Source organism: Protopterus annectens, chromosome 3.part1, assembly GCF_019279795.1.
Source record: "Protopterus annectens isolate FY-2018-M chromosome 3.part1, PAN1.0, whole genome shotgun sequence".
Taxonomy (NCBI): Eukaryota; Metazoa; Chordata; order Ceratodontiformes; family Protopteridae; genus Protopterus; species Protopterus annectens.
The window spans coordinates 1,682,963,038-1,682,974,606 of record NC_056732.1 but is presented as its reverse complement, the minus strand read 5'-3'; the positions used below and the strand labels follow the sequence as shown (position 1 = coordinate 1,682,974,606).

At 43.2% G+C, this 11,569-nt stretch overlaps 1 protein-coding gene across 2 annotated transcripts in view; it reads left to right on the top strand.

Moving 5' to 3' along the window:
* The first annotated feature begins 5,924 nt into the window (after positions 1 to 5,924).
* LOC122798622 overlaps positions 5,925 to 11,569 on the top strand; it is a 396,882-nt gene continuing 391,237 nt past the window's right edge. Inside the window, exon 1 of one of the 2 annotated variants that reach the window (XM_044067707.1) lies at positions 5,925 to 6,673. In XM_044067707.1, the coding sequence (XP_043923642.1) occupies positions 6,298 to 6,673 (376 nt within the window). In that variant the 5' untranslated portion in view covers positions 5,925 to 6,297. The remainder of the gene's footprint in view (positions 6,674 to 11,569) is intronic. The other variant, XM_044067706.1, reaches the window with a different exon arrangement.

The following is an 11,569-nucleotide window of genomic DNA, read 5'->3' as shown; positions in this document are numbered from 1 at the left end:
CAGTGACCAAGGTAAGCACTAGAGAGGTCAGCAGCCCAGAGTGACCAAGGTAAGCACTAGAGAGATCAGCAGCCCACAGTGACCAAGGTAAGCACTAGAGATCAGCAGCCCAGAGTGACCAAGGTAAGCACTAGAGAGATCAGCAGCCCACAGTGACCAAGGTAAGCACTAGAGAGATCAGCAGCCCACAGTGACCAAGGTAAGCACTAGAGAGATCAGCGGCCCAGAGTGACCAAGGTAAGCACTAGAGAGATCAGCGGCCCAGAGTGACCAAAGTAAGCACTAGAGAGACCAGTAGCGCAGAGTGACCAAGGTAAGCACTGGAGAGATCAGCTGCCCAGAGTGACCAAGGTAAGCACTGGAGAGATCAGCTGCCCAGAGTGACCAAGGTAAGCACTAGAGAGATCAGCAGCCCAGAGTGACTTATCTTGGTGCAAATTTTGGATTTTAAGAAGAGCTGATACTTCTGATCATCAGGGATGGTTTTCTCTGTCAGAGAGTTTTATAAATATAAGCATAACACCAGATAGTATAACTCTCAATTCCTCTGCTTAAGAATTCAGTGCAATTTCAAAAATAACAGAATAAAAGCTCAGAATCAGGACTACATTTTAAATATTACTCTAATGCGCTTAAACAGTTAGTAGAATAACACCTTTTGCATCAACATGTATTTTTGGACAATAAGTATAAAACTCAGATGTCTGGATTGATTGACTGTTTGTAATCCTGACTGATTTACCAGCAAATCAAACTTTTTGCGAAGGAGAAAGCAAATGTATGAACAAAATCAGAGAAGGTCTGTGAAATCAGGGACAGTGATGGGTATGTATTACTGCCCAATGAGGTAAATAAGTGACTTATCCCTGGTGTTATTTGACGACTGCTAAACAGCAGTCACTGATCTGGTGTGGCAGTACTAGTGTTGTACAATATACTGCTGTTTGCTGAAATAACTACAAAACTAGGACTGCTATGGTTTATGCTTGTGTGTGTGTAAAAAATACCACTGATTTTTGTATGTGCATTTACCCAGTAATGCCAAGACACAGACATTATTATTTTGGGTATCAGTAAAAATGTACTTAACAAGTAATTATATTTCATAAGTAAGACAAGATATATCACAAAACATTCAGACACTTAGATCTTCTTGGAGTCTGGTGGCCCCCCACTCAGCAGACTGTATAAATGGACACTGGGGGCTCCCTTAATCATCCTTGACTCTGTGGGAAACCCACACAAAAGCTATTTTGTGTGAGCTTCGCAAGGGATGGCTTGCACCTGTCACCCGTGGGCTTCCGGATATTGGCAAAGGCTCTTGCCACCCCCATAGTGCCTTTTTTAGGCAAGGCTCAAATGATAAATCTACCGCCCTAGAAAACAAAAATGGAGAAAAACTAAGGGTAATACTGCTCAATGCCAGAAGTCTAAACCTCAAGATGCACGCCCTCGAAGCCCTCCTCAGTATGGAGAACATCGATGTCTGTGCTGTGACTGAAACCTGGTTCAAGGCTCCTGAGAGCACCCCAGCACTATCAGGTTATACCTCATATCATGCGTTCCGGCCCCAAAATCCGGACTGAACCACAAAAGGAGGGGGAGTATCCATATTCATAAAGGATACTCACACCTCCAGGTTAGTGGCAACGCATGAAGCATCGGAGACCATCCAGGTGCAATTAACCATAGGTAAAACTGCCCTACAGTTTGTAACATGCTACAGACCACCTTCTCAAACTCAGGAAACCCACACAGCCTTTCTGAAGACACTGGAGAGTATGAATGTCTCTCCAAACACCATCATATTGGGTGACTTCAACTACCCAAACATAGACTGGGAACATTACTCAAGCCCCAACACCCTAGCCCAAAGGTTCCTTGAGTTCATAAACTCAAATGCTATGGAACAACTAGTCACCATTCCCACAAGAGGAGAAAATATACTAGACCTGATCATCACAAACATAGGGACAAAATGCTCCACACCGGAAGTATATCCCTCATTGGTGAGATCAGACCATAAATTAATCTCACTGGAGATCCACATCCCGTGGGTTGCAAACTGGCTCAAGGACAGAACACACAGGGTTAGAGTTGCTGGTGCCATGTCAGACTCTAAGCCGGTCACGAGCGGTGTCCCACAGGGCTCAGTCCTGGGCCCCCTCTTGTTCGGCATTTATTTTTCTGAAGTGCAGGCAAACATAGGGGGATTGTGGCTGACAAAATTTGCAGATGACTGCAAACTGGGCACCATAATTGACACTCCATCAGACACAGACATCCTCCAGAAAGGTCTCATAGAAATGGATAACTGGTGCCAGAGCCATGGCCTTTAAATGCCAAAAAATGTATAGTCATACCCTTTGGGAAAAACAAGGTAACCCCTAATTACCACATAAGTGGTAATCCATTAAACACGGAAGAAGTTATCAGGGACCTGGGGACCCAAGTTGACAGTAACCTCTCTTTTGACACTCACATTGCCAAAGTGGTTAGGAAGACCTTCTACATTGCCCACCTGATCATGAAGGGATTCACATCCAGATCAGGAGAGGTCATTGTACCCCTGTACTCTTCACTTATCAGACCAATGATTGAGTACAACGCCCCATTCGGAATGTACCTTACCCGACACCTGCAGCAGTTGGAAAGACCCCAAAAGTTCCTCACCAAAAGGATAAAGGGGCTCAAACATATGTCATACGATGCCCGACTGAAGAAACTTCAGCTCTATTCAGTCGCATACAGTCTGCTCAGAGGTGATCTGTGCCTGACATACAAGGCCATGTCCAACCCGGAATTAATGGACATGCTCCACCTCAAAAAATCCAAATCCACCAGAGCCACGAGAGCAAGAGACTTAAACCTCAACACGGATATAAATAGGATGTGCTGGAGGGACAGATTCATCACCCAGAGACTCCCTACACTATGGAACAGAATCCCAGTCCATGTGAGGCAGAGCCCCTCACTGACTCTGTTCAAGAGAAATCTTGACGAGTGGATGGGAGATCGTAGGTTTACCCCGGGAATCATCTCTGTATCACTGCTGGACAGAGGCACAGCAAACTAATGGGTATAGTATTCTCATCCTAAGGGGTGGTGAAAGCCACACACACTCTGGCTAGGCTTATAAATGCCTAGAGCAAATAGCCTAGTATGAACCTATGAACCTATGAACCTATTGCTGGTTGAAGAAAAATGAGGACAAAAAAAGTATCAATTTTCTGATTGAGCTGTTTAGGATAAAGCTAATAATAGCCTCAGGTTTCAACCACACCCATTCTAAAACCAGCCCTGCTCAAATGTGTGTGTGTACAGAAAGCTGCTGGGGATCTGGGGATTGTGTAGTTATTACAACTTTAATTTATTTTCATCACAGTCAAACCTTAGAGGTGTGCACATGAAGGTATTATAGCTTGTGATTGAGCTGAGGACAGTGTGGTCATTGTTTATTTACTTTTCTCACAGACCTCAGAGGTGTAAAAAGAAGGTTACTATAGCTTGTGTAGGGGTGGTGTACTGTTTAAGAGCAACAAATTAGAATATATTAGTGAAATCATTCTCACAATCACACATAAGGCACATATACATGGGGCTGACTTTGTGGGTTAGGGGTGAGGAAGCATGCTATGTATACATATAGCAGCACTCACTTAAAATATATGGCTAAGGCAATTTAAACCTCTACTTTCATCCTAGTCTAACATCAGGGGGATGTATAGGCAGTCACTGTCTTTTGTGGGGGGTTAGGGAAGGAGGCAGTATTCCCAGATAACACCTATGTAATCCCACAACTGGTTGTTAGTTTATTGTGAGCTACTATTTTGTCAGCTTTGAACATTAAGCCTTGGGCACAACTTATGTCTTCCTTGAAAGAAAAAAAATAAGACTGAAATTCTTTTCTTTTTCATGATTTTTGTTTGGCCACCAAGGGAGTAAAATGCTGAGAAAATGGTCTAAAATGCACCCCAGGGCACATATATAACCCCTATGGCTTTGGGGGCACCAGCTTAATTGAATTCATAGGTTCATAGGTTGATACTAGGCTATCTGCCTTAGAGCATTTATAAGCCTAGCCAGAGTGTGTTTGGCTTTCACCACCCTTTTAGATTAGTTGACTGTGCCTCTGTATAGTAGGTCACAGAAGATAGCCCTTTTAAGGTTAGTTTACTGTGCCTCTGTCTAGTAGGGACACAGACGAGATTCCCAGGGGTAAACCTACGATCTCACATCCACTCGTCAAGATTTCTCTTGAAGAGGGTCATTGAGGGGCTCTGCCTAACATGGATTGGGATTTTGTTCCAGAGTGAGGGGAGCCTCTGGGATATGAATCTGTCCCTCCAGCATGTCCTATTTATTTCTGTGCTGAGGTTTAAGTCCCTGGAGCGTGTAACTCTAAGGTATTTGGATTTCCTGAGGTGGAGCATGTCCATTAATTCTGGTTTGGACATTGCTTTATACGTCAGGCACAGATCACCTCTGAGTAGGCGGTAAGCAACTGAGTAGAGCTGGAGTTTGGTTATTACTGTGCTGTCTTGGTCAGGAAATGAGTGCTGAAAGGATGCAAAGAAAACTAAAGCTGAACAGCAACAGTGAATTTCTTTCCTTAATAATAATTTTTGTTCAAGCCATTATTGGATGAAAAGGTTGTGTAAAAAGAAGAAAAACATGTTAAAATGCACTTCAGAGCATATAGAAAGTTATGGCTTCTTGAAAAATCTGAGGGTAAGGCAAAATGTGAGAAAATGAAGAAAAAGGTAATGTGCATGGTATAGAGACCCCAAAAGGGGGTGGGGATCAGAGAAGATGACTGGAGGGTGTGTGGGGGATGTTGAAACGGTAGGCTTAGTCAGCAATTTATTTAAGTCCAGACCTGTACATAGAGTTGTTGTAATGTATCTTTGTTGCAACTAAATGCCAGTAAACTGTAAGTGTCCCTTTGTTAGACAGGTCAACAAAGTGTGGTATATAGGCCTTTTGTAATTTAACAGCTTGTAGCTAAGGTCTGTCTGTACTACTACTCCTAAAAGTTTGCAGCGCAAGCTAAAATGTTTCTTAAGAGGTGTAGCATTGACAGGATGACACTTATATTGTAAGTGCCTAGGGGGCCCCCAACTTGACATTTGTTAGGGGCTCCCAAAATGCTAACATTTTGCTAACAAAATGCCTGTCATTATTTAGTGAAATCACTCCTCAATGATTTGCCACTAAACTTCAGAAAACCACAAATGTTATGAGGAAGAGACAAAAAATATGAGCCAAAAATGTGGCCATTCTAGGAAAATGTGGCCAGTAGAGAGCTATGCAGGCAAGACCGCTGTCTCCTCTGCTTTCATTCACTCAGAGACGCAGACAGAAACATAAACACACTCAAACACAGACACACACAGTGCTCCAGTCAGGGTGCTGCTGTACTGTTTGCCCAGTCTCTAACGGTAGATCAACACCCTACTAGATAGCATCCGTCCTCCAATCTGCAATCTACAGATCGCCAGTTATTATTATTAGGTCGCTCATCAAAATCCTAAATCATGGGTTCCGGACTTGGATGCCAAGATTCACCTTTCTGGGAGAATTTCTTAGCATAACTCTCAACCTTCCATCTCCAAAATGAGGAACACTCACCTTCATAATGTGGAACAAATGGGCAAAATGTGGAACACATACTAATGACTTACTAACAATTTCAACTAAAGGTCATAGGATGGCTAAAATATGCTGGTTTTACTTATAAAGAAGATCCTTTAATGAATTGATATGATTAATTTCTATTTACCATGAATTTCACTTAAAAAACTTCCTAACACTGAATGTGTGACAGACCCTTTCAATGTGGAACTTTGAGGAACTTCGAGGAACATTAACTTTTTTAAGACCCCAAATGAGGTACATTCCTCATAATGAGGTACACTTGAGAGGTATGTTTCTTAGCATCCATGTTTCAATCATAGTAATACTCTATATGATGGAAAATTTCTGCAGCACCCAAGCAGTTACTTAACAAGAACCGTTATGGACAATTTTTGAAGCAGCTAACACTTTAAACTCCCAAGACTGAAGTCCCGCTACCTAAACATTGGTTTCGCTAAGTTGGTAGTAAAATAACACCGGAAGAGGTGACTGCCCTATGACAGACGCCTGATACTTATTCATCTATGAAAATAAACTGGTACGGCAGTTGTGTGTTTGATAAGGCGCTGGGAAAGTCAGACGAGGTAAACAGCAAGCCGTGTTATTAAACTGCATCGTAATACATTTTTCTGAACATCGTTAGCAATTCTTACTGCTATTATGGAGGCGCTGCAAAGGCAAGAAGAGCAGCGGGACCAGTCTAAGTTAGTTAATGATCTGAGAAATAAGTTCGTTAATTTCCCTATAGGTCGCATGCTGTTAACACTTATTAAGGAGGCTCCGGCAGAGAGCCGACCGCAGCTGACGATCCAGCTCTTCGGAAAAGCGGGTCACGGCAAATCCGAGTTAGTCAACTCCTGTCTGTGTGTAGCTCGCGACGAACCTTATAAGAATAAATGCGGAGCCACAGATTGTACAGGAGCTGTAACCAGAAAACGGGAGATGTACACCCTGACAAGAAACATCCGTATTTGTGATAACCGCGGGTTAAAATGTATGACTTCCCGTGAATTTTACGAGATGGAACAGCAGCTAAGTAAGTGTAAACTGTCTTTTGCACCAGCTTTAGAAACATAAATCTTGCAACGCCTTTCAATTTGCGTGTTTTTCGACAAATCACTGCGATGATCTAAGGATTAAAGTCACTAAATAATGAAATGCATTTGAGTTTTACAGTTCATATACTTCATCATATACATAATGAATGCATGCTAACTGGAATCCTGTTATTCTAGCAACTTTCAAGTATATAAGAGCTGTACTTGAAATGTGCGCCAATTTTTTGGGCCTCTGCCCCCCCAGTATGTCAGGCTTTGTCCAGATTTATAGGTTCATAGGTAGGTACTAGGCTATCTGTTATAAGCCTAGCCAGAGTGCGTCGGCTTTCACTGCCCCATTGATTAATTAACTGATCCTCTGTCAAGCAGAGTGATCCCAGGGGTGTATTTTCTGCTACCCATCCACTCGTAAAGGTTTCTCTTGAAGAGTGTTAGTGAGGGGCTCTGCCTGATGTAATTTGGAATTTTGTTCCAAAGCATAGGGAGTCTCTGTGACAGGAATCTATCCCTCCAGCATGTTCTATGTGTGGCGAAGTTTAGCACACTAGAGCACATGGCTCGCATTGACTTGGATTTCTTTAGGTAGAGCATGTCCATCAATTCTGAGTTGGACATGGCTTTGTAAGTCAGGCAGAGATCACCTCTGAGTAAGCAATATGCCACTGAGTACAGCCGGAGTTTTTTCAGTCGGGCTGCATAGGACATATGTTTGAGACCAGTAATCCTCTTGCTGAGGTACTTTTGTGGTCTTTCCAGCTGTTGGAAGTGTCTTGTGAGGTACATCCCAAATGGGGCATTGTACTCTATGATGGGTCTAATGAGTGACGAGTAGAGAGGCACTATAACCTCTTTATTTCTAGATGTGAACCCTTTAATAATTAGGTGGGCCACATAGAAGGATTTCCTAACTACTTTGCAAATATGATTGTCAAAGGAGAGATTTCTATCTACCTGGGTCTCCAGATCTCTTATAACCTCTTCTGTATTAAGGGGGCTGCCATCTATGTGGTAATTCGTGGGTGTTTTGTTTTTCCCAAATGGGATGACTATGCATTTTTTGGCATTTAGCTTGAGGCCATGACTTTGACAGCAGTTGTCGTCTCAGTAAGGCCCTTTTGGAGGATGTCCGTGTCAGTCGGAGAGTCAATTATGGCTCCCAGTTTGCAGTCATTGGCGAACTTGGTTAGCCATAGTCCTCCTGTGTTTGCCTGTACTTCTGAGAAGTATATGCTGAACAGTAGGGGTCCCAGGACCGAGCCTTGCGGGACACCACTTGTGACTGGTTTAGAGTCGGATCTAGAGCCCGCTATTCTTACCTTGTGAGTTCTGTCTGTAAGCCAGTTGGCAACCCATCTCGTGACATAGGGGTTTATGTTTAGGCTGGTGAGTTTTTCTGTAATACCCGAGTGGGGAATGGTGGCGAAAGCCTTGGTGAGGTCAAGGTAGGCTGTGTGAACCACCTTTCCCTCGTCTATGGCCTTGGTGACTGTCTCGAAGAAGTCAGCCAGGTTTAGTAGGCATGATCTGCCCTTAACAAAGCCGAACTGGGTCGGGTCAAGTGTTTGGAGGTTCCCAATGTCCTTGTTAATGAGTTCCATGATGATGCGCTCCATAGCCTTGCAGACCAGGCTAGTCAGGCTTATGGGGTGATAGTTACCAGGGACAGTTGTGGCCCCTCCTTTGTGGAGAGGAATAACCGTTACTGTGCGCCATTCTATGGGCACATAGCCTGTGGAGAGGCTGAGGTTGAACAGCGTGTTTAGGTGGGGGTTAAGTTCGTTCTGTAGTTCATGCAAGACGCAGCCTGGGACACCATCTGGTCCCATTGACACTGTGTTTTTGGCTTTTGAAAGGGCTGTTTTCACTTGTGCGTCTGTGATTTTTGGGACACTGCACTTTTCTGGTATTGTTGTGGGCCCTTTTGGAGGTGAGAGGGGGGTGAAGTTCTGCCAGGATGTTAGCAATATTAGTAGTTTCAGTATATTTTGTGCTATTTTGCACTAGTTCAGTGCATGTCTGCGAGTTGCCACTTATATTCTTAACATAGCTAAAGAAGGCTTTGTGGTTATCTTTTGAATCCTTGGCTATTTTTCTTTCGAAGTTAGCCTTGGATGATTTCATGAGGGACCTCAGTTTCTTACTGATACTGATCAAGGATGTCTTTCCTTCTTGGGATTTGCTTTTTTTCTGAACTAGTTTCCTCCTCCTATTGTATAGCCTGTTTATTGCAAGGGTTCACCAAACTGGTTTCCTTCTCTTAGAGGAGTGAGTCTTGGTTTTGCTAGGGATGGCACAATCCATGCATCTTTGTAGGTGCTCATAGAGTGCATTTGTAAAGGTTTCTTCATCGTGGGCAGCGTTATCCTATAGCGTGGGGGCTGTGAAACTTACCACCTCTGTCTTAAGTAAGGTGAAGTTTGCTTTAGAAAAGTTTTTTACTGTGGTTTCCTTATTTGGGGATGGTGGTGGAGTGTGGACATCCAGAATGATTAGTTTATGGTCTGATCTAACCAGTGGCGGGTTGACCTCTGGTGTGGAACACCTGTCGCCCATGTTGGTGATGACCAGATAAAATATGTTTTCACCTCTGGTAGGGGAATTTACCAGCTGATCCAGGGCTTTGAGTTGATGAATTCCAGGAAGCGCTGGGCCTGGGAATTTGTACTCTAGTAGTTTTCCCAGTGAATGGTAGGGTAATTGAAATCGCCCAATATCAGGGTGTTTGGTAGGACCTTCATGTTTTCCAGTGTCTCCAGAAAGGTGGAGTGGTGGTCCTGGGTCATGGAGGGTGATCTGTAACAGATCACAATTTGCATTGCAGATTTGCCCGATGTTAGTTGCACATAGATGATCTCAGAGGTATCATACTGCGCCACTAACCTGGAGGTGTAGGCATCCTTGATGAATACGGATACACCCCCTCCTTTTGTGTTTCGGTCTGTGTTCTGTGGCCGAAACTTGTGGTATGAGTTGTAGCCCGGTAGTGCCGGGATGCTCTCTGGAGCCTTGAACCAGGTTTTAGTTACTACACAGATGTCGACGTTCTCCATAATGAGGAGTGCTTCGAGCGCGTGCATTTTGAGATTTAAACTCCTGGCATTGAGTAGCATGATCCTCAGTTTTTTTCTTAATTGTGCTGTTTACAGAGGTGGGCTTGACTTTTGAGCCTTGCCTAAAAAAAGGCACTATGGGGGCAGCAAGAGCCTTGGCTAGTATTCGAAAGCCTAAGGGTGACAGGTGCAAGCCGTCTCTTGCGAAGCAACGCGGCTTGTCGAGCATGTTGTCCCAGGCTGACAGACACTGGATCCCCTTTGAATGACACCAGAAGCTTAGCCAATTGTTGATCTCTTGCACTAAGAGGTTGAAAAGTATGCAGTGTCAACTGTCCCTGCTCAGATTTTAGCTGTGTCCCTCTCAATCCGTCCTAAAACTGGTGACTTTTGGAGAAAAGGTGGTGAATTGTCCCTAATAAATAATGACAGTAATTATAGACTTCTTTTACTTCAGAAAATGTATATTAATTCACATTCTGTTATTCTATCAATGTCTGTTGTTGTTAATAGTACTAATATTTTAAACGTGTCCCTGATTGTCCCTGATTATTACTAGATTTGTCCCTAAGGTTACCATCTGTCCCTTTTTGGGCTGTTGTGTCCTGCAAACAAAAAAAAAAGACAAATGTCCTGAGATTCTAGGCAAAAAAAAAAAAGTTTCTAAGTTTTCTTTAATAGTTGCATAAAGTAGTTATTTTCTATCTGAAACACCTACATTTTATTTATTTAACATTTGTTAAATGGGAAAGTCTGACTTGAAACAAAGCCAAATTGCAGTGGAGGCCCAGGGAGAAACATTCCAGACACGTCTTTGTAACATGCGAGGAAACCGGAACAAACCCACACGAATGCAGGGAGGACATACAGACTCCACACAGAAGATACCTCAGCCAAGAATCAAACCAGAGAGTTGCCCCCACACCCCCCATTTCATATTATATTGTTTGGTTTTGCTTTAATATTGCTTAGTAAAACAAAAGTAAGTGGGGGGGGGCGAAGCCCCCCCACACCCCCCATTGTGGGGGTCTATGCCTCCCACACACACCCCCAACTATATATAATAACTCCAGGGTCGCACTACAGTGGGGAAGGGGACATATTCCATTTACTTGCCTTACAGTGCTCTGGAGACTGCCAATAATACTTGTCAGTCAAATGAAGTGTCAGTCAATTGGAAGTTAGGGCAAATGAAGTAGACCCCTCTCATAACATGTTTTATTTCCTAGGAAATTGCTGAGGATTGCAGCATACCTCTCAACTATCCCTGATTTTTGACTCAGATTTTATCTTGGTCCCTTTTAATCCCTCTTAAAACTGATTACTTTTGGAGAAAAGGTAGTGAATTACACATAGTAAACAATGACAAGAATTAAAGTCATAGACTTCTTTTACCACAGAAAATGGGCTTTTTATTAGAACACTACCCCACCAGCTGTGCAGTAGTGAGGACCACCCAAACCCCACCCAACACCCTGTGCATGAGGTTTATTGCTTCAGTACATCTGAATAAACATAAGAAGACTAAGAATATGAATAAACATAAGACAGTCTGTCTAAGTGTAGTTTCCTATTTTCTTCAAAGTAGTGCGATCTCGGGGTTGGTAAATTTAAGTAGCGGGGTGGGGGGTGCAGGGGGCTCCCCCCCGCAAAAGCAATTGCTATACGGTGCTATACTATAGAAAGTGATTTTGGCCATGTGATTTGCCGATTTGTGTCCTGAAATGCCGGTGTAATACAAAGCCTGACAGGAAACTGTAATCTCTGTATGACCAGAGATTTTTTAAAAAACGGACTAAAAAAGAAAGGAAGAAGTCTGCCAGA